The sequence below is a fragment of the Euleptes europaea genome, chromosome 12, assembly GCF_029931775.1.
Source record: "Euleptes europaea isolate rEulEur1 chromosome 12, rEulEur1.hap1, whole genome shotgun sequence".
Classification (NCBI taxonomy): domain Eukaryota; kingdom Metazoa; phylum Chordata; class Lepidosauria; order Squamata; family Sphaerodactylidae; genus Euleptes; species Euleptes europaea.
Genome location: NC_079323.1, coordinates 38,860,439 through 38,883,007, shown reverse-complemented (window position 1 = coordinate 38,883,007; position 22,569 = coordinate 38,860,439). Strand labels below are relative to the sequence as shown.

Below are 22,569 nucleotides of genomic sequence, written 5' to 3'. Positions count from 1 at the left end.
TAGGTAAATTGGATCCTTTTCTATCTCGCCATTTCAAAATTCATTTATTTGGAGTCGGGATCGCATGAACTGTAAGCAACAACCAGAGCTTACGTAATTGGGAACACAGCCCCTTTAAATCTTGGAAGAAGCAGCGGCAAGGTATCACACGTTACCATCTTCCCTATGGGACTATAACCTAAACAAGTATTTGATGGTATATAATGTATGTGATAAAAAGCATTTCTATTTTTGGTGCTCCAGTTATTGTACATGTTGGTTTGAAATTGTACATTGGAAGTGTACTTTTCTATGTATTGTGTACATTGGAAGTGTACTTTTCTATGTATTGTAAATATTGTATCTGTGGTATATGTGTAGCTAGATAGGGCTTTCACATTGATGTTACTTTTACAAGTAAATGTTTAGCATCCAGTACCTTGAGTCTTTTTTATATTTGATAGATGTATTTTTCTAGTTAAGGCCATAGTGCTTTTTTGTTTTTGTTTTACTTCAAACAAGCAAAGCAGGACATATAAAACAGGCTGTATACTTTGGAATAGACAGTCCACCAGGCCCTTCATGAAATATATCAACAACTTAAACATTAACAAGTTCACAATCCTCATATACATATTTTTAAACAGCATCAGCTCTGCCAGAGATGTTTGTTGGAAAAAAATCACTACATTAACATGATCTAGTGTCAAACTTGTGTGCAGAACAGCACTGCAAAATAGGTTCCGCAGTCATAGGTGGTTTTGCATGCAGACAACCTTTTGCCAGTTTGCCAAGCTTTGAAAACATTCAACTGTTTACTGTAACATATAAACCTTTACTATTTGTTTAAACGCTTAATATCTTACATTCCTAGTTCAGAAGTTAAGCACAACACCAAAAGGGCCCTCTTTTGTCAACAGTAGTTTTTAAGGGGAGGAGTGGGGAGAGAAGCATATCGCTTTCTAGCACTTTTGATTCTAGACACCTGATGTTAGAAGTGTGAGGTGTGTGTAGGGAATCCCACATGCTTTTTCAAAGTTACAATTTCACTTACTATGTGTACCAGTATTTTGTTGCTGATGTACATTCATGGTTTTTCATCCCCTACACCCAGTGGCAGCCACTGGAACTGGAACTGGCCAAGGTGTGAGCTTGGGAGGGGGGGCAGTGACTGTGGTCTAAGGGAATAAACTCACTGTGGACTTTCACATTCTTTGAGTGGTGACTAAATAATGTACAGGTATCAATGAACAGGACCAGTGCTCACACAAAACTACCTTGTAGAAGCACCCTTGATTTTATTTAAATTAGAATGCTAAGGCTTGAGATTTTATTTTGCTTTGAAGTCCATGTTTTGTTGAACAGTATTAATCTGGACCAACTCTTAACTTACATGGAACACAGGCAGGAAAGTCTTTTTCCTCAGAAAAAGAACACTGACTTAATAATAATAGTGTAACAGACATATTGGCTGCCAGAGCTGTGATCAATGGAGATGGCTGAATAACATCCCTGATCATCCTTGAGTTGCAAGTGGGGTGTCTACTAACGCAAGATGAAGGACAACAGACCACCATCTAAGAACAACTCAAGCCCCTCAAACTAGCTTTATTTCAAAAGCAATTACCACCATACTTGGCTTCTTTGACAAGAACATCTGAAATAATCCTTAATAGTCCTTAGTTGTTTGGTTGCTCACAAAGGCTGAAGGGTATTCTTGTGATGTCTCTAACATGGAAGACCAAGCAAGCTTAGCATTAGCTCCATAACATACAGCATTCAGAAGACCAGATATTATTAAGCACTTTGAAGAAGTATCACTTAAGTTATTTTTCTATTATATTATATCATGTCTATTTGCTCCAAAGGAAAAAAGCATAAGTAGATTGTGATGACTTTTTGAACTGACAAAGCGAAATACAAAGACTGTATAATGCCATCATAAATTGGCCACCAATTACACTATAAGAGAAAGGTTCCAGGAGAACTATTGAATTATAGAAGATTTCAACTCTTCAGTATTTTCTTCAGAGAAAATGGCTAAAAATGTAAGTGCAACGGTATATTATCTTAGATAAATTGTATAAGATTCAGGATTTAAGAATGGCAAATGCTTCTTTTGTAACATGGGCAGAGAAGGCTTTGTACATCAGGAGCCAAGAAATACTGGACTATGATTAGCAACTGAAGATGTTCTTGCTTTCAGATTAAAAGACAAATCAAAGCATTTGAATGGCAAATTATGTAAAGAACTGAGAACTAGCCAGAAACCAGAAATAGTTTTAAATATCCTGGTACCTGTTAAAATATTACTTTCAAGACAATGGAAAACAATAAACTCCAACACAGGTATAGCTGATTAAGTTATAAAGGTAAAGATAGTCCCCTGTGCAAGCACCGAGTCACTGCTGACCCATGGGGTGATGTCACATCACGACATTTACTAGGCAGACTATGTTCACAGGGTGGTTCGCCACTGTCTTCCCCAGTCATCTACACTTTACCCCCAGAAAGCTGGGTACTCATTTTACTGACCTCGGAAGGATGGAAGGCTGAATCAACCTTGAGCCAGCTACCTGAAACTGACTTCCATCAAGATCGAACTCAGGAAACATGAAGTTAATGGACATTTGTAATATTAGAAAAATAATATTTTGCAAATGGCCTGGTGAGTATTAAAAAGACTGTGTACACTGTTGAATCCCTAGTCTACAAATTTAGCCCTTCTCCTACAGTGTGTTATCAGTGAATATTAGCCATCTACAAATAACACTTCACATCCAATTGCAAAACCAGAAATTAGAGAGATGAGCACACCATTTTCCAATTAAGTCAAAGCAACTACAATCACTACAGGTCACAGGAGAAACGAATTATAGCCATGGACACAGCTTGACTTTCTTCAGTTCCATTTCAATCCTGCTTTCGGTGTACTCATATGCCCTTGACCCCTTCTGGTTTAAGGCATCCACTGTTAATAAATTGCTTTTTTTCTTTTCTTTTTTACACTTGCTGCTCCCAGACTTTACATTACCACACACTTTTTATGCAAAACATACACTTATAAAAGTACAACTTAACAACAAATACATAGTCATCTGTCTCTTCATTCTATATCTCCAATTGATGAAACTTCACAAAACATTTTCCGCTCTGCATCTCCATAATTCATTTTCAAATCACATAATACTAACTACAGAAACATTCATAAATGTACATCCAAGACGGCAAAGAACAAGTGTAAAACTGTCTGAACTAAACATAAAAAAGTTGCTCTATACAGAAGTCTGTCCATAAGATATCTTATTCTACAAGGCAAAACAACTGATTGCAGAAACAACTGAGCAAAAGGAGGCATACAGAACAAAAATAAATTAGAAAAGTAGATTAAACAGATTTCCACTTTGATCCTATCTAATTTTATTTGTAATTGTTTTCAACAAATCATACTTCTAAGAATTCTTAGAAGGATAAGTATTCTATCCTTGGAGTCTATCCTTCAGCATACAAACTGGATTTTTTCCCCAACCAATGTACAACAATGTCTTTGTTAGTCTGGAAGTTTTCAGGACAGGAAGACTACAGTCCACAATAGAAATGCGGATTAGCTTTGGATTCCACATGTTAACAGATCACTTCAGAATACAATGGTTCCACATTAACATACCACACCCTCATTAGCACATTATCTTGATACTTACAGGACAATGATTAGCACATTACCTTTAATACTTTGCAGGACAATGACTCAGCTCAAACCCAACCCCCTTCTGACTATATATTACTCTTCCTACACACTTGACACTGAGACACACTGTCCTTCAGTGTTACTCCTCTGAAGATGCCTGCCACAGCTGCTGGCGAAACGTCAGGAAAGAAAATACCAAGACCACGGTCACACAGCCCAGATAACCTACAAGAACCAATGAACTCTGACAGTGAAAGCCTTCAACAACGTACAACATTGTCCAACACAGCAATTTTAGTGAAGAATGGATGACACTGTGCTTGAACCTAGGACCTCATCAATGGCAAGGAAGCAATCCATGATGAAGTTAACTGGATAAGAACAGAGCACGTTAAATTATTTCATTTTGGTGAAACACACTCTTGTTGCAGGTACAGACAGTTTAAAAAAATGGCAGAAGCACTTTGGAAACCCAATAAACTAAAATTCAACCACATCCACTTGGAGTTATGGGATTCCTCTGTTTCAATTAATAGAACGTTTTTCTTCAGGAAAAATATGTCATGAAGAAATTGTATCAAACCACAAAAAAAAAACTACCTTCTTTCTAAAATTTGGAAGTTAGAATATTACAGAAAACCTTAAATTCTTCAAAGCGTGGTGGGGGGAGACTCCAGATATAATATAACCTAATTATTTGCAAATGTCTTAAATGTTATCACAACTTTTTCACACTTGGAGATGTTTATTTGTGCTTACTGAAAAGACACACACCAACAATGTGAACATTATCATAACCCTATATATGATCCTATCGTTACTTTATCACCAATGCTGACTATAAACTACAAGATTAATTTTAAAAATATATACACATCTACAGATCAGAAACACACACCTTAATGAATTGTCAATATAAAAGTAAAGCCTTACTCTGACTTCCTTTGTATGAAAGAATATCTGAAGAAAAATAAAGGAATGCAATTGTACAGACAAAAAAAATAAAGCTTAAAAGTGCAGCTTTGCACAGAACAGTAATTAGTCAATTCAAAATAAATTACAACATGGCAAGCTATGTAATAACTATTTAGCACCTTTAGTATGTCTAAATACCTTGCATGCTTTATCTCAGTAATCTAACGTAGGTCAGTATTGCTATATCTGCCATATTCACTAAGTGCGCCCCTGCAAAAAACCCTGCGTTTTTTCATGATTTCCAGTTTAGCAAATGTAAGTAAATCATATATATCAAATGTAAGCGAACACCACTGCTTAGATGACAAAATGTGGAGAAGGCAGCCCGAATTTCTAAACAAAATGTTCCCTCCCTACCTTATGTCAAATACGCTTAGATGTGCTTCACTTTCCCAGAACACACAGAGACTGTAAAAGTGAACACCCTTGCCTAGAAGCAAGTGCCACTGAACAAAGCAGTGCTTACTTCTGAGAAGACACACCTAGGCTTAACACCCAGCCTCCTTCAGCAAGGAGCATCAGGAAGTCGCCGCTTGTTAACAGAGAACCAGGCCTGGCCAGCCAAGTTTCCTCCCGTCCAACCCGGCACTCCAAACAAAGTTCCCCTTCAGATTTCTGACAACTCAACCTCTCAGCTGGGAATTTCACAACCAGAGGAGGGGTTCGGGTTTTTGCTTGACACCCACAAATTCATTGCCACGGCTTGCTTTGACCCCCTTTTTTAATATATAGATATAGATATTTCTCCCTGGGGGAAAGTCAGAAGGCCATTATTGCCTTTCTTGAAAAGGCCAGGAGAGGCTTTCCCGGGAGGCCTGCCTCCCTTCCCAACAGGGCAGATCCACCCCTTGCCTCACCTCCGCCAAAAGCCTGTCCGCGACGGCTATGTGTTAAGTGCCGTCAAGTCGCTTCCGACTCATGAGGACCCTGTGAACCAATGTCCTCCAAAATGTCCTGTCTTCGACAGCCTTGCTCAAATCTTGCAAAAATGAGGGCCATGGCTTCCTTTATAGAGGCAATCCATCCCTTGCTGGGTCTTCCTCTTTTCCTGCCGCCCTCAACTTTTCCTAGCATGACTGTCTTCTCCAGTGACTCTCGCCTTCTCACGACGTGACCAAAACACGACAGCCTCAGTTGAGTCATTTTCGCTTCTAGGGTCAGTTCAGGCTTGATTTGATCTAGAGCCCACTGATTAGTTTTTCTTTTTTTTTGGGCCGTCCACGGCATCCATGACACTCTCCTCTGCCACCACCTCTCAAAGGAATCTACTTTCTTCCTATCAGCTTTCTTCAGTGTCCAGCTGGAGGGGAGAAAAGGGGGTGTGGAAAGGCCCACCCCACCCCCGTCCAGCAGCAACAACAACAGCCCCTGCCCAGCAAAGAAACTTCACCTGAGGTAATATCCCACCTCGCACCCCCCCCCCCCAAGACAACTACAGAAAAGTGAGGTAGAAAAGGGCCAGAGTCCAGGAGCAGTTTAAAGACGAACAAAAATATTTTCTGGAAGGTATGAGCTTTCGTGAGCCACAGCTCACTTGCAAGAGGTCCAGGAGCACCTTAAAGACGAACAAAAATATTTTCTGGCAGGGTGCGAGCTTTCTTGAGCCACAGCTCACTTGCAAGAGGTCCAGGAGCAGTTTAAAGACTAACAAAAATATTTTCTGGAAGGTATGAGCTTTCGTGAGCCACAGCTCACTTGCAAGAGGTCCAGGAGCACCTTAAAGACGAACAAAAAATATTTTCTGGCAGGGTGCGAGCTTTCGTGAGCCACAGCTGAGCTGTGGCTCACGAAAGCTCGCACCCTGCCAGAAAATATTTTTGTTCGTCTTTAAGGTGCTCCTGGACCTCTTGCCCTTTTCTACTACTGCAGACAGACTAACACGGCGACCCACTGAGAAAAGTGAGGGTAACTGCGGAGGGTGCGGGGGGGGGGGACACTAGACAGGTAGAGAAGCTCTCTCTTTCCCCCGCCCCCGCTTGGTGGGCCTAAATCCTCCGGCCCATCCCAGTCAGCAGCAGCGGCGGCGGCGAGGGGAGGAGGAGAAACTAAACTAAAGCCCCCCCACGCAGCCCAGAGCCGGCGCTTCCGTGGCTTGCCCTTCCCCCACCCGCGGCTGCTGGTCCGCGAGGAGACCCTCCCCTCCCCCCCCCCACTCCGCGACGTTCCCCCTCAGCTTTCTGTCTTCTCCCCCCCCCGCGCTGAGGTGTCAACCAAGAGGGGGCGGGGCCAACCGCTCACCTGGCAGAAGCGGTAGCAGTAATACCGGCTGCCCAGCGCGGGGGACAGGCCGGGGGGAAGGCGCGGCCCACCTATGGCCTCGAGTTCCTCGCCGAGCCGCTCCGACTCCTGGTCGCTGTCGTCTTCCGCCATGCTGCTCCGGCCGCCCTGCGCGTACCGAGCTCCGGCTCTCTCTCCCCCCGCCCCCCGCCCGACTCACCGGATAACCCGCCTCCGGAGCCCAGTTCCGGCACCACCACCCCCACCGCACGTTGTCACTGGCAGGCCGGCTTGTCAATCAGCGGGCGGTCCCGCCACCCCCGGATCTTCGCCCCCTTCGCTTCGGCGTCGCCCGGACTCGCCGACATCGGATCGGAACCCGCGCGTCTCCATTCGCCGCTGAACTTCCAGCCCCGCTTTCTGCTTGGCTGGAGGCCCGGTCAGTCAAAAGTCTCCAAGCCCCTCCTCCGCTCCTTGCGATTGGGCCCGCATTTCATCCTTCAAAGTAAACATCTCCGCCTCCGCCTTGCGGGAGGCTTTCGGCATGCCGACGGGCTTCCTCCTCGCTGAATGGTGAGAAGCGGTGTCACTCCGGCCGCGGGAGGCTATCGGGAACGGCGTTCCGCTCCTCGCTTCTCTTACTGGGGGGGGTCCCTGGCTGTGACCGGTCTCCTGATTGGCGGCGGTGTTGCTAAGAGGGCGAAGTCCCGCCTTGCCTTGCCCAGCCCGGGAGAGGGAAACGAGCCCCTCCTGTCTGGGCGTCTGGCTGACAGGCGGCTCCGCCGAGTCTGCTCCGCGCCGTCGCGGGGGCCGGAGGGGGAGCGCGGAGCAGACCGAAGCCCGGCCCTGGCCTCGGTGGGGACGCGGCGCTGCGCTGCGCTGTCAGGAGCTGTAAGATGAGGGGAGGGGAGGGGAGCGGGGGGGGGGGGAGGACAGACCTCGCCTGAAGCCCCCTAGAAAGCCGCCCTCCTTTCCCGTCTTTGGGCGGGGAGGAGGGAGAAGAATGGGACCGGCTGTGTGGAAAGGGGCGGGACGGGAGGGAAGATTGGTCGGTGTGGGGTAAACGATGGGGCGGGGAGGAGGGATGGAAAAGCCTGATGGTGGGCGAAAGGCGCCTGAGAGGGAGATAGGATGGATGGAAGGCCTTTCAGGCGATGCTGGAAGGCGGGGGGGTGCCCTTAACCCCCTTAACCCCCTCATAACCAGCTCATTATTAGCGTGAAAGCACTATTTAATATACAGATTTAATATTTTGTTCAAAAAGTTGGATTAAAAGGGATCTAATCTATCCCACCAACAGAAATCTTTAAGATCGTACTTTAATAAATTGATGCGGGGTGGGTGTGGGTCCCTTAACCCCCTTATAACCAGCTCGTTATTAGTGTGAAAGCATGTGGTACAGATTTAACATTTTGTTTAAAAAGTTTTATTAAAAGGGATCTAATATATCCCACCAACAGAAATCTTTAAGATCGTACTTTAATAAATTGATGCGGGGTGGGTGTGGGTCCCTCAACCCCCTTATAACCAGCTCGTTATTAGTGTGAAAGCATGTGGTACAGATTTAATATTTTGTTTAAAAAGTTGTATTAAAAGGGATCTAATATATCCCACCAACAGAAATCTTTAAGATCGTACTTTAATAAATTGATGCGGGGTGGGTGTGGGTCCCTTAACCCCCTAACCCCCTTATAATCAGCTCATTATTAGTGTGAAAGCATATGGTACAGATTTAATATTTTGTTTAAAAAGTTGTATCAAAAGGGATCTCATATATCCCAGCCACAGAAATCTTTAAGAACGTACTTTAATAAATTGATGGGGGGAAGGGAGGGGGGGTTGGATAATTCAACTTATTAAAAGTCTGATGCTCTACTGACTGAGCTACCTGGGCACAAACGTGATTCAGATTTTCCACAAGACATGAAGAATTTCTTAGTTGAGAAAAATCTTTTGTAGGATTAGGATAACACTCCTGAGACCTAGAGGGTATAGTGACTTGCCCAAGGCCACCCATAGTTAACACTGTCATGTTCTCTAGAAAACATGAGTGCTACCAAGGTTTATACATGGTATAGGGGGCATCATCTGCCCACATTTTGTGCTTTGTGTTGTTTAAACGTGTCTAGTGCCTGTAATGGTAGATACAGATCGAAAAATGTGTGACTTGTATGGTATTTAACTTTTTAAAAGCTTGTTCCCTCCTCCTATCCTTTCTCTGTTTTGGCCAGTGAAAGCAAAGGAAGAGAGTGGATTATTCATAGACAAACACCCCAAATCTATCAAGTCACAACTCACCTCTTGGCTCAGAAAGAGTAAATCCTGGCTGCTGCCCTTGTGACACAAAAATGTAGATCCAAGGTATGAACCCCCATAGATGTATGCCCCCCATCATTTAGTCACATCTGACATCCTTGTGCAACAGTCTGCATATTATCATATATTATTATCTCCTCCCTACTTTAAAGATGTAGGTGAAAAGTGTAACATTTTGTGGATTTTTGCAGAAAGACCCCTCGAATTAATCACCTTGTCTGTGTCCAAAGACTTCAGTGCAAAATAAAAATGCAGCTCCAGCATTAGTGGAACCCCCTTGGTGTAAATTGGGCCCTTACGGGTTTTATGGGCAGATTCATATAGGTCCGCCAATGGCTACTTGTGATGGTGAGTAAAAAACAACTGTATATAGCGGCAACAAACCTCTGTATACTAGTACTAGGAGGCAGTATCAGGGGGAGGGGGGCTTTGTTTGATTGTCCTGTTTGTTGGCCCTCCAAAGCAACTGGTTGGTTGCGGGGTGAAACAGGATGCTGGACTTGATGGACCACGGGTCTGATCTAGCGGGGGTGTCCATATATTCTTTTAGACAGACAGTCCAGATCCATTATGTGGTCACAGGTCAAATCCAGCCCCACAGACCACACTATAAAAAGCTGAACCCATGTTTGTGGTGCCACTAGCACAAAGGCTTACCTTTGAGGCACAGTGCCACCACAGAACATGCAAGAAGGTATGGTTTGCAGGCAGGCATGAGGAACTGCTCCATTAATTCACTGAGACTGTATCAGCAAAAGGAATGCCTTAGGCCAAGAAACAAAAACAAAACCATGCTTGATGGAGACAGGAATTCAGGATGATAATGGCTAGTGTGCTTTCCTTGCTAGATTTTTGTTCTTCTATCCCTGCCATTTCTGGCCTGCCATCCTCACTCCGCATCCAAACATGTCTGAGCCATAACTTCAAATTGCCATATCTACAAAATCACACCCTGTATATTAATCCAGATTTACTTTCCAATACAGGACAAAGTAATGTTGCTTATTTCACCTCTTTCAGTGTGCCCTTGTTGATGAACTTTAATCTGTATTAGTAATTATTGCCCAGAAGCACACAATTTAAGCAGTGAAACAACTCTCTTCAATAGCCATTCTGATTGAGTATGAAAACAAGGTTAGAGTGTATTCAAGAGTTAACTAGTTTGTATTTAACAATCTTGAGGAACCACAAAGCAGGCAGAGGCAATCGATGGGGTGGCATGGACTGTATCTTGTTCCCCCACTATTATTAAGATAGAGAGAACTCACATATAGCTGGTAGGTTTCCTCTGGTTTGCAGCACATAGGCTAGACTCTCTGGGCACTTTAACACATGCCACATAATGCACTTTCAGTCCACTTTAACAATTGTTTGCAAGTGGATTTTGCCAGTTCACACAGTAAAATCCAGCTTCAAAGTGCACTGAAAGTGGACTGAAAGTGCATTATTCAGCAAGTGTGAAAGTGTGTCAGTTTCTTGCTCCATGAGATTGAAAAGGAAATTTCCCTGGCAATGAATTAGCTTCAGACTGAGCCCATTTATATATTAACTGCAGTAGTGCTTGTCTTTGCGTGGTGGAACCCTCATATCCCCTTACATTATATTTCTGTAATGTCACAGGGGCACACAGTATACATGGGAGGGGGGAAATCATGTGAACTGGGCTCTGCAAGGCTGATTTTTTTTTTAATTCTCCCACTGCTGTGTGTAGGTATGGAGAAGGTGGTAGTGATTCCCCCTCCCCTAAAGTTCATGTATAAGTGAGAAGGGGGGGCATCAGAAACCGTTAAAAGGGATTGGTGATAAGGTGTTGCCAGATTAAAATGTCAAAAAATGACAAAACATCAGTTAAATCATTGCTGCACGATTTTAGTTTGGTCATTTTATGATTCCCCCATATGGCAAGGTGGGTTGTGCTTAAGAAGGAAGCTGATGCAGCAGTAAAAAGGTGAGGTGATTTATAAACATGTTTTAAAAGTCTGAGAAACAGAAAAGAAGGAAAAGTTAAGTGACTTTAGCAGGGCAATCCTAAACAGGCTTAAACTGTTCTAAGTCCAGTGAGAAAACTGTTACAAGTTTGGGGAAGGCATGGTTCCTGAAACATTTCTTACATTTGTGTTTATCCCTTATACACAAGTTAAGACGCATGTTTGTGAAGCTTGTCCCTTCTGCCATTTGGATGACAATCCCTGCCGGTCCGTTCAGTGAAATCCTAAGACATTTAACAGTCAACAAAAACCTAAAATGCAATGATATATAACATTTTTAAAGATACAAGACTCTAAAAGGTGGTGCATGCTGCACTTCTGGATGAGAGCGTTTATAAATGTTGGAAAAGTTTCCTTCATAAGTGGCTTTTCTCACAAGCAAAGAATCCTTCATTAATACACTCCTCATGTTGCAGGATATAAAAAGAAGTAACACAGTTGGAAGAGCAAAGGCCGGATTAGGCATTTCAACATCTGATAGCTCTGTAGTTCCTTTTCCTTGTAAATATGATGACATTATCTTGTTACCAAAGCAACACTTGAAAATCTTGTGTGCTCTATATGAGTAGCAAGTAAGATCCGGACATGTTCTAAGGCTGCATTCAGGAACTTTGTCACTAGTGGTCAGCTTTTACCATGCAAAAATAGGTGTGGTTTCTTGACATATTCTTGAATCTTCCTTGTTTGGTTTTAAAAAATTATTTTTATCAAGTGTTATAAGGTAAAGGTAAAGGTCCCCTGTGCAAGCACCGGGTCATTCCTGACCCATGGGGTGATGTCACATCCCGATGTTTCCTAGGCAGACTTTGTTTACAGGGTTGTTTGCCAGAGCCTTCCCCAGTCATCTCCCCTTTACCCCCAGCAAGCTGGGTACTCATTTTACCAACCTCGGAAGGATGGAAGGCTGAGTCAACCTTGAGCCGGCTACCTGAAACCAACTTCTGTGGGGATCGAACTCAGGTTGTGAGCAGAGCTTTTGACTGCAGTACTGCAGCTTAACACTCTGCGGCACGGGGCTCCTATACAAGTGTTATAAAGAACCATATTTCATATCATTATCCCCATACAGTGCATCTTAAGTTCAGTAAAAGGACTAGCAATTAAGCTACCTTTTTTCTGGATGATTCAGAATTGCATAACATTAAACGTTTTCTTGGTTTTTTGTTGTGTGAGTGCCATAATTGGGGGATTACTCAATTGGGTAGTTTACACTACCAGTGGGTAAGGGATAAGCGAGAACATTGAAGCTTTACATCAAATTAACTTTTTAAAATTAAAATCCACCCTGGCTGTAATAGTATATTATCCTGTTGTAATTAACAGTGACAAGTGATCATAATTAGTATCTTTTAGCGCTCCATTAGGAAATATTTATTTGTCTCGAAAAGTAGTTTCCTGACTGTGAGAAAAGTGCTAGGATTGGGGAGTTGTGCAGGACAGTAATCTGTAGTAGAAGGTTCAGAACCATCTCTTTTGCTATTTGACCCCCACCCCCAACACTTGCATATGCTTTCTACATGATTGGACAAATTGTGCAAATGTCCACTGGTGCGTCTTCTGAAATCAGAAGGCATCATGTTGTTGACATCAAATATTACCTAAGACAGTTAATTCAAATGCTCTAAAATACAGTAACATATCTCGTTTAGGTTCTTAACTCTAATTTTGTTAAAATTAATTTAACCATAGCAGGCGCAAACCAGAGTTGGCTATGTTTCTATACTCCAATTTGTGTCTGTAATCACGAAGGCTAAAAATCAAGATTGTAATCCAGTGTAGTTAAGTTACATTGACTTCTTACAACTTTAGCTTGTTATTTACATGCTAGTTCTCAGAGCCTCTTTTCGCCATGAAATTTTTATTTTACAAAAGAGCCCATAGGCTATGGGCTACATTGTCTATCCCATTATGTAGCAAACACCATTCCAAAGGGAATCTGTAAAACTACCTTGTCTTCAGTTGGTAATTTTTCTGTGCTACATTGCATTGCAGTTTCTAGCCTTCGTGGTTACAGACACAAATTGGAATATAGAAACATGATGTTGTATAATCATCTATAGAATATAATGTTTTAGCCTGCAGAATCACTGTACAGGTTGAGTGTCCCTTATCCAGACATCTGATATCCGGACTGATCCCAAAAACGGACCTTTTGAGTCGGGAGTGCAGGCATTACATTCAAGTTATGTGTTTAAAGTAGATATAAAACATAAATGAATTTTGTGTTTAGACTTGGGTCCCATCCCCAAGATATCTCATTATGTGTATGCAAAAATTCCAAAATATGGAAAGATTCAAAATACGTACCACTTCTGTTTCCAAGCAGTCTGGATAAGGGATACTCAACCTGTATATTTTGGGATGTGTTATAGTTAGATTCAATATTGTCAGCACTTTGTATGTGTTGGTGTGGAATGTTTGAGCATTTTCGTATTCATCTATACTTAGTGATGTGCTGGTGTATAGTCAGGAGGGTCTGAATAAATTGTCAAAGTACATATTTGAGTTGACACAGGAGGAATGCACATTAAATGCATCTCTTCTACTTGTTTTCTAAAATCAGTTTAGAGAAGACAGCAATGGAACGATTTGAAGTGAAACCACCTCCCTCCCGCAGCCGTTCCAAGACCGCTTTGTACGTGACTCCTCAGGATCGTGTAACGGAGTTTGGCAGTGAACTGTATGAAGACGGAGGGAAACTGTATTGCACTTTCTGCAACGTGGTGCTGAACCATGTTCGCAAGTCTGCAATCAATGACCACCTCAAATCCAAAACTCATACCAAGCGCAAGGGGGAGTTTGAAGAGCAAAGTGTCAGGAAGAAGCCACGGACTCTGACTGCCTCTCTGCAGTGCAACAGCGTGGCCCAGACAGAAAAACCCAGTGTCACCCAGGACTTTGTAAAAATGTTTCTGGAAGCTAACATTCCTCTCGAGAAGGCTGACCATCCAGCGGTGCGAGCATTCCTCTCTCGCCATGTGAAGAATGGGAACTCCATACCTAAGTCAGACCAACTAAGGAAAGCCTACTTGCCCGATGGGTATACAAATCAACTTCTCAAGTCTGAAGACCACTGAAGGGAAGGCGACTCGGTTGTGGATGTGGAGTATTGAAGTTGCATAGTGGTGGTGTGGCTTATTTTTCTATTCATGCACATGCAGTGTTATGTCATGGATTTTGTATTGTGGAAATGACAATCTGTTACAGAATGCAATGATGTTAAAAAAAAAAAGACAAACCTGGTTTGTTTGGATCTAAAATGCTGTTGAAATTCATGGCATTTGGAATGGCAGTAAGGTGCCATATTGCTGAGTGGCAGAGCAGAGTTACAGCCTTTTGAGTCTACTGAAGTCAATGCAATGAGCTTAGAAAGGTGTAATTCTGCACTGCAGGTCCCCTCCCACATTACATGGTAACGGAAAAGGAACACACTAGGTATGGCCACGAAGCAGTTTAATTTTTTACTCTAATCCTGAATATGTATGTATATATGTCTATTTATTAGGCCCATATTCTCAGTATAAAAATATCTCCATTGTAATTATACTTAGAGATGCTGCATTTATTCAGCCGCTTTGATGTCAAATGCAAACACTAGTTCCACTAGTGCAAACCGTTGTCCAAAATTAATCTTCTGGTTGATTGTGTTTGATACACTTTGTGTCCAGGAAACAAAATTTATCAATGTACAAACACTTGCATGGCTAATGAGATGTTCAGGAATGGGGATGTGAAACTAAGGTAATGCATCCCCATTTGGATCCTGCTGAACATGTTTCAGTGGGTACCCAATTTATACCGACCATTTGTAAAAGCAGTTGAATGGAGTGTCCATGGACGTGAACTAATGGAGCAGAAAAGTGGGAAATCGCAGTAAAAAAGGGACAAATGTGAGCGATCTTGCCAATATTGTCAAATGAGTTGGGCAGTCAATTGCCTGTAGATGGCAATGTTTTGCAAATAATTCTACAGAGTTTTTCAGTGTAAGCCTAAGTAAGGGTATCCAGAAGTTCCATTGAGGTAAATGGGATTTACTCCCTAGTAAGTGCTTTAAGGATTACAGCCATCATCTTACACTTCTTTCTGTATCTCCCCAAATTCAACTTCATAATTGTCTCAGATAACTTTGGATGTGTGTTATCTATCCGAGTATACTTTTCTTGAACATTTCTTAGTTTCTAATATGATTTCTCAGCACGAAACAGATCTTTTTTCCTAGCATAAAATGTGTTCCAGGGAGAACAGCAGTTTTGCTGCTAGCTGTGAAAGCTACGAACATTATGAAACTATCATTTGAATTAATATTTGAATATTATGAAAATAATATTCAAAGTTGGACCTTTTTTAGGTTTCCATTGATTTGAGTAGGAAAGGTACCGTAATGCACAGGTGGAATCAGCGGGGTTTTAAAAAGTGCTTATCTTTGGCTGGATTGTGTTCCAGAATTTTTTAACTCCAGAAAACTCAGTAGAATTACCAAGAAAATAGTTCTTTTTCCTTTTGAGTAAAAGAAAAACATTTTTTGAGCAGAAGGCTGGTCTGAGTAGATCATGGTGTCTGTTCATTTTCCTGTTTTTTTTTTCCCTCCCTCTTTTTAGGGACTCAGATGGATACAGTAGCAAAAAAAGTTTAAGGAAAATATATGCTAATGACAAATTTTTCCCAAAGCTTTCAGTATGACTTTGTATTGGAGGATGCAGCCCACAATCTGGAACCTCTTTGTTTTCTTAAAGTATATATATTATTTGTTTTTAAAACATTTTTAAAGTTTTTGGTGAGAAATTTATAAAAAACAGAATGAAAGTATTTGTTTCAGGCTTCTGGTGATTATTGGAAGAGCTTGTGTGTCTTCCTCAAGGCAGCCCTTTCCTTTTTCCTTCCTTGCAGTTTTCCACAGCAGCTCTTTCCCAAACTCGCAAAAACCCAAGCATTGCTAATAACTTTTCATAAAGAGCTTGAAGAAAAATAAGCCCTCCCCTCCCATCTTGGGCACAAAAATAATAATCTGCTGGCACACAATTAGGGTTGCCAATCCAGGTAGTAACTGGAGATCTCCTGCTATTACAACTGATCTCCAGCCGATAGAGAACAGTTCACCTGGAGAAAATGGCCGCTTTGGCTATTGGACTCTATGACATTGAGGTTCTTCTATGGCATTGAGGTCCCTCCCCTCCTCAAGTCCCACCCTCAGGCTCCGCCCAAAAAACCTCCCACAGGTGGCGAAGAAGGACCTGCCAACCCTACATACAGTAATCTTTGGCTCAGGCTAAAAGACTTGCTGCACATGGGTTCTCATACACTGAGAATGTATGACTAGCAAGACTAGCACAATGTTTCTAACAATGTGGTGCTCTTTGGGAACTGTAGCAGTGACATGCCAGCCTTGTATGTGGACATGACAATGTAAAGTTTTAAGATTAGATGGGATCCTGTTACTGTCAAGAAAGCACATGGACAATAGATTAGTATTAGAAATGCCCTGCTTTCATTTATAACGTGTACTTGTTTTAGTTTTACAGCTATTTTATTTAGAAAAAGAACATGGCTCAGTTTTCTATCTTGGTAAATGTAGGAATGGATAGGACAGTTAAATGCTTCCTAGTAATCCATTTGTTTGGCTGACATACCATCTCTTGTGTGTTAGCTTGAATATAATACAGTGCCATCGCATCTGTACTTTGTGTGTTTCCTTGTCCTATATGATGTCTAATATCAGGAAACAGAAGCTACCTTCTTTGTATAAGGCAATGGTAAAACTAGTGCAATGGGTATGCATATATTTTATGGGAACATTACTTTGCTGTTTTCATTCCTTAAGGCAGCCTCATAGATGACTGCTGAAATGCCAATAGATGGGTGTGCATAAAAAAGAGGAGTGGCAGGGAGTGATGTTGCACTCTTCTTGTGAGATCCATGCATTCCACATGTATCTTCCTAAACTGCCATTTAGCCATGTGATGCTGTAAGTGTAAAAAGAAGATGAGCCTACAGGAAAGGGAGCTTCAAGGTATATATATCATTGGCCATATGTGATTGGTGTAAATCATGGAAGGTAAATGAGGTAAAATTAATGAAATTTACTTGATACCCATTGAAAAAGAAATTGCTGTGTTGGACATAGAAAGTCAAAGAGTTGCCGTTGGAAGCCAGAACATTTAAAACATACAGGGAATATAGCGACACATTTAATATTCTCATGTCATTTGTGTATGTAAATTTTGCACTGAAACTAGTAAATGATAATAACCTAACCAAGGGAATATAATGTAATATTTTACAGATTGGTCTTGATTAGCTGTTAAAACATGATGTCACTTTATGACTAGACTAAGCCTGGACTTACTTAGGAGTAAATTCTATTGAATACAGAAGGGGTTGCATCCAGATCAACATAGGCATGGATTTAAAAAGAAGAAATAACATGTTAGGAATTTTAAAGCATTTATTTGTTTATGCTAATTCATTTGTTAACCTGTCATTCAAACTAGCCAGAGATTATTGGGAGTAATAGGAAGAATTTTTTCAAAGAGAATTTTTGTGAATTTCTATGGTTTAAATTTTCATCTTGGTTATAATTGATTGAAACAGCTTGAGAGCCTACCAAGTGCGCTAGTTTACAGCAGATGGACAAAATGGATTATGTCAGGGGATGTCCTTGTGCAGTTCCAAAATTCATAATCTAGTAACAACATGCAAAAAACAAAATGGGTAGAGAAGTATTTAACATGATTTTGACTCTCAATGATAAATTTCTTCTGGGATTGAAATGAAGAACACAGTTCTAATATACTACCAGTAGCCATTTATATATACATTATATGGATAACCTTGCTATCCTTTTTTTATTGATACATTTTGAATTTACTTCTAGGATATGTTTCATTTGCTTTTGCATGTTGAATATTCATTGTCTTTCTATTTTTCAAGTTTTGTGCTTACTTTACAAAATAAATTTTTAAAAGAAATTGTACTGAATTAATAAGGAAAAATGTCAGTCATTGTAACAATCAATTAAGTAGAAAGGCAGCAGTGATTACTGTTTGTGTCTTCCCTGATTTCTGCTATTTTGTGCAGAAATAAAATTCGGTGTCAATAGCGTATTTCATCCCTTTTTAGTGTAATGATTATTTGAAATTAATCTCTGCATTATGTTCAAGATATGTAAAATGTACTTATTTGAAGAGCAGGTCAGTTGAATGATTTTATTTATTTGTAGTCTGCCATTTCTCACTGACAAGGCAGATTGCAAAATTTAAAACAGTGCAATAGGAACAATATAGGATGTATAATAGTGTAATAAAATTGGATTACAAACTTTTACAAATGTGATAAAAAAGATACAATATGAAATGTAAAAACTAGATTACAGAGGTTAGAAAACAATGCAGTAAAAACTTTATAATGTATGTGTGTGTATGCCATCAAGTCGCAGCCAACTTTTGGTGACCCCAGCAAGGGGTTTTTAAGGCAAGTGATTAAGCAGAGGTGGTTTGCCATTGCCTTCCTCTGCAGAGGTTTCCTTGGAGGTCTCCTTTCCAAGTACTGACCCTGCTTAGCTTCTGAAATCTGACAAGATAAGACTGTACCATGCTGCCTTCCCTCTCTCTTGATAATGTATACAGTGCCATAAATTACAGCCTCCGGAACAATTCCATTTTAATATAGTCCTATTGTCTTTATAAAATGCCTTCCTGAACAATTGCATTTTACCCATGATTAAGTTTAATGAATGGGATGGATTTTGCAAAAAGAAAAATAATCCAATGCTACAGCTTTTTTAAGTCGTTGAGATGACATAACTGGGTGCGGAATTCTAAAGTATAAACTGTGTATCAATTCTTATAGATGTATGGAGTAGTGAACTTGCCAGTTTCCTGTGTAGTTATGCTAGTAAGGTGGTACTTCAGACCAAAGACACTTCCTTAAGTAAGGGAAATTAGCAGAAAATTATGCTGTGAATACTGACATAGCAGCTGTTCCTCCCAAAGTGACTAGTCGTAGTTGGATGTCACGTTTGGCTTTTTAAACAATGGTGAATAAATGTGGCTTCACTGAGTTCTCCCAAGAAACAGGGAGGCAAATTTCCCTTAAATCCATGTCCTAGAAGAAAGGTGTCTCTGATGCTTCCCTCCAAGAGGTAGGAAATGTAGGCACTGCAGTACATGAACCAGGCAGAGGCTCTTAACATTCCAGTTAAAAATGTTTGTTTTAATTTATTTACAGTGGGATTTGAGTCCAGTAGCACCTTAGTGATCAACAAGAGTTTCTAAGGTGCTACCAGACTCAAATTTAACTGCTCTTCTGTAGACCAACATGGCTGCTCTCTAAATAACTTACAAAGGTTACAACTAACACCATTGGAGTCCTTCCTTAGGCATTCTGCAATAAGCAAGAGACATGCCATCATACCGTGCTTTCACCCAGTCTTCCCACTGCTTGTGTCTCGCTTCTTTTCCATCAATGGCCTTGCCACTCGTGTGGGATTTCAAACTCTATTGACATGCCTTGTCCTGCCTTCAACTGGGTGCATCTGCTGCCTTAAAGGGCCTTCAGCATGGTCCCCTAGCTCTCACCCATCAGTGGTCCCTGACTTAAGTGGGTGGGAAAGACAACCACACCTATGGTGTCATTTGTAGAGAGTCTGGGATGGCTGACAACAAGAGGTGTCCTCCTGGGACCGCAAAGACAAGAGGTGTAAGGTGGCCACCCTGATCGCAGCATCTTGGAGTGCATATGGAGTCCAGTTTATAAAGTTGGGTCCATTGTATGCAGGATGGGGTAGAAGCAGGAACACCACCTGCCTGGATTTTTAGCTCTGAAGAAACAGGAGATGGTGTAGAAGTAGAATACTGGTCTCGATATTAAATGTGTCTTACTACCTCAATACGTAGGGTTGTGCATATCAATAAACCCAATCTGAAAATAAACCCAAAATTATCCGTTTCAGTAATTTTCAGGCTTTGGGCAAAACCGAATATTCAGCTTCTAGAGGGATATACCCTCCAACTAAAAAGAGCCAGCTTCATCAGCTGCTGACCACCAGGCTTCTAAACTAGACTCCCTCACCCATGCGGATGAGTAACCTCCTTCAGACAGCCCGCATGGTCAAGACTTCAGCTGGCTCCAGTATCACCACCACCTCCACCCTGAAAACCTGCTCTGAAACAGAAGGTCGGCCTGAATAGAGGCTTCATTTCCCCGCACTGTGGCCATCTTTTGAAATCATATTTTTGATGACAACAATAAAGGACTGTTCACAGGATGTCATTTGCCTCCAAAAGAAATGTTTTCCATGCCTTATTTTTCTTGCATTTTCTTGCCGTTTTCCTCAGTTTGGAAGCTAATTTGCCCCAAAGACGAAGGGAGCTCCCAGACTTTGAGGCACCAGCCTGTCAATTGGCTCTTTCTGCCAGTCCTCGGCATCGCTGAACTTCTGAACCTGAAAACTGATGGACAGCTCAGCTCGCAGATACCTGGAGGATTGGGGTGACCCCTTTGCGGGCCCATAAAATTGGACCTCCTGTCCCAAAGTTCACCAAAATTCGGTGACCGTCTGAGGAGAGTCCCTTGCAGCTATACGGCAAATTTGGTGACTACCTCCAAAAATGCCCCCACAGGAGCTTTGAAAAAAATCCCCATAGACTATAAAGGGCCTGAATTTTTTGGTAAACCCAGATATAAACTAAATTCCAAAATTTACCAGTATGGGCACTCAGCTCATTCCAGGTTTACTGAAAAAAATCGAGCCCATTTAACCCAAATCCAAAATTTACCAGGGTTTTTTTGTTTTGTTTTTTTGCACAACCCTGTCAATACACCTATAATGTTTGCTTGAGAAATTCTTCTATGCCACATAAGAAGAATCCTGTTGTATTAGATGATGGTCCATATAATCCACACTAGGGCAATGAACAAAGCCTTCTGTAGTCCTCAAAAAAGCTGAATTAAAATAGTGGTTTCAAACAGCATTTATTATACAGCTAAATTCCCCATCGTAATCCAGTACTGCCTATTCCCGTGGACAATATTCTATCAAATCTTAATTTGGAAGTAGATCTATTCAGCAATACTCTTGTAACTATTGCATTGTTTCTCCCTTTTCACAGCTGCTTCTCTCCTTAATTACTTTCTGATTACTCATTCCTAAATCCTTGATTAGTTCTTGTTGAGGAATGTGTATGTTAATTACCTTTTTCTTTGCCACCCAAAGGATTTCTCATGTTGATTTTTATTATAGTTGCATGATTATAAAATAACAATCACAAGTGTTTTTTTTAATGCATATGCTTAGGCTGAAAAGAGAAATGTAACACATTAATAACATGAAAACTTATGCCCTAACAACAACCATTTAAGGATTGAGCCACGATCGCCATGGAAACGGAACCGAAGTGAAAGCAAAATATTAAGAGGCAATAGCTCTTGGAAGTGTCATTAGCCCTTTGGGACTTTTGGGCTGCAATGAATTTGGGGGAGGGGGGACTTTATGGCATTGAAGTCCCTCCCCTCCCCAAACCTCACCCTCCTCAGACTCCACCCCCAAAATCTCCAGGTATTTCCCAACCCGGAGCTGGCAACCCTATGTCTAGACCCAAGGCTATTTATGTCTTTATTGGTGGTGATAACCTGCACTTAGAAGTGGACCCGGAAGTCAATTGGTAGCCAGTGGAGATCTTTTAAAATGGGCAAAATATGTTCCCCATAATCCATACCATGGCTCAAGAATTTTAGGGTTGGAGCAAATATAACCTTTTACCATGGTTAAGGTGACTAGAGAGAAGGGGGGACTTGATAAATGAGAGAAGAAAAGCTTGTGGAAGAGAGTGCACTATTCCAAAGTATATTCCCCCTTTCTTAGTCATGCAGAAGAGATCAGAAACATTTTTATTCTGTGCTAGACTTTTATGTAAGTAAAAAGGCAACAGTGTTTGGGCATTTGAGACTGTCACACTATAAACTGCCATCATTCTCCATATATTATTGGTTCTCTTTCTGTGGTTATATGATATATCTGTGTATGAACCCCCACCCTCCATATCAACACAAGGAATTGCCACAAGATTTTTGTAAAAACAAAAAAATCTACATTTTTCAATAACTTTTTACACTGCAAAAGAGCCAAAATTTGTCAAAATACCAAGACCACGGTCACACAGCCCGGATAACCTACAAGAACCAATTGTCTGCTTTTGTTTCTTTTCTTTCACCCAGCAGTACCTCTGGCAGGGTGGAAGAAACATGAGAAGTGAACACAGGAAAGAGTTGACTGCAGTTCAGGGTTTGTTTTTTTTGTTTTTCTTCACGAGAGGTTATGAAAGTGAGCAGCAGACGGCAGCCCTACCACTGTTGGCAAGATCTCTGATCTGCAACTCTGATTTGTGTCATAGCTCCTTTCCGTCCTTTCCT

General features: G+C 41.4%; 2 protein-coding genes across 2 annotated transcripts in view; one reads left to right on the top strand and one right to left on the bottom strand.

Moving 5' to 3' along the window:
• ZNF654 (zinc finger protein 654) overlaps nt 1–7,078 on the bottom strand; it is a 29,737-nt gene extending 22,659 nt beyond the window's left edge. The window contains exon 1 of the mRNA XM_056858660.1: nt 6,881–7,078. Coding sequence (XP_056714638.1) covers nt 6,881–7,012 — 132 coding nt within the window. The 5' untranslated portion in view covers nt 7,013–7,078. The remainder of the gene's footprint in view (nt 1–6,880) is intronic.
• A 6,642-nt stretch (nt 7,079–13,720) lies between these two features.
• On the top strand, nt 13,721–14,387 carry CGGBP1 (CGG triplet repeat binding protein 1). Its single transcript, XM_056858552.1, has one exon. It carries the CDS (start codon nt 13,743–13,745, stop codon nt 14,238–14,240), a length of 498 nt encoding a protein of 165 aa, XP_056714530.1. The 5' UTR covers nt 13,721–13,742; the 3' UTR covers nt 14,241–14,387.
• Nucleotides 14,388–22,569: the final 8,182 nt, after the last annotated feature.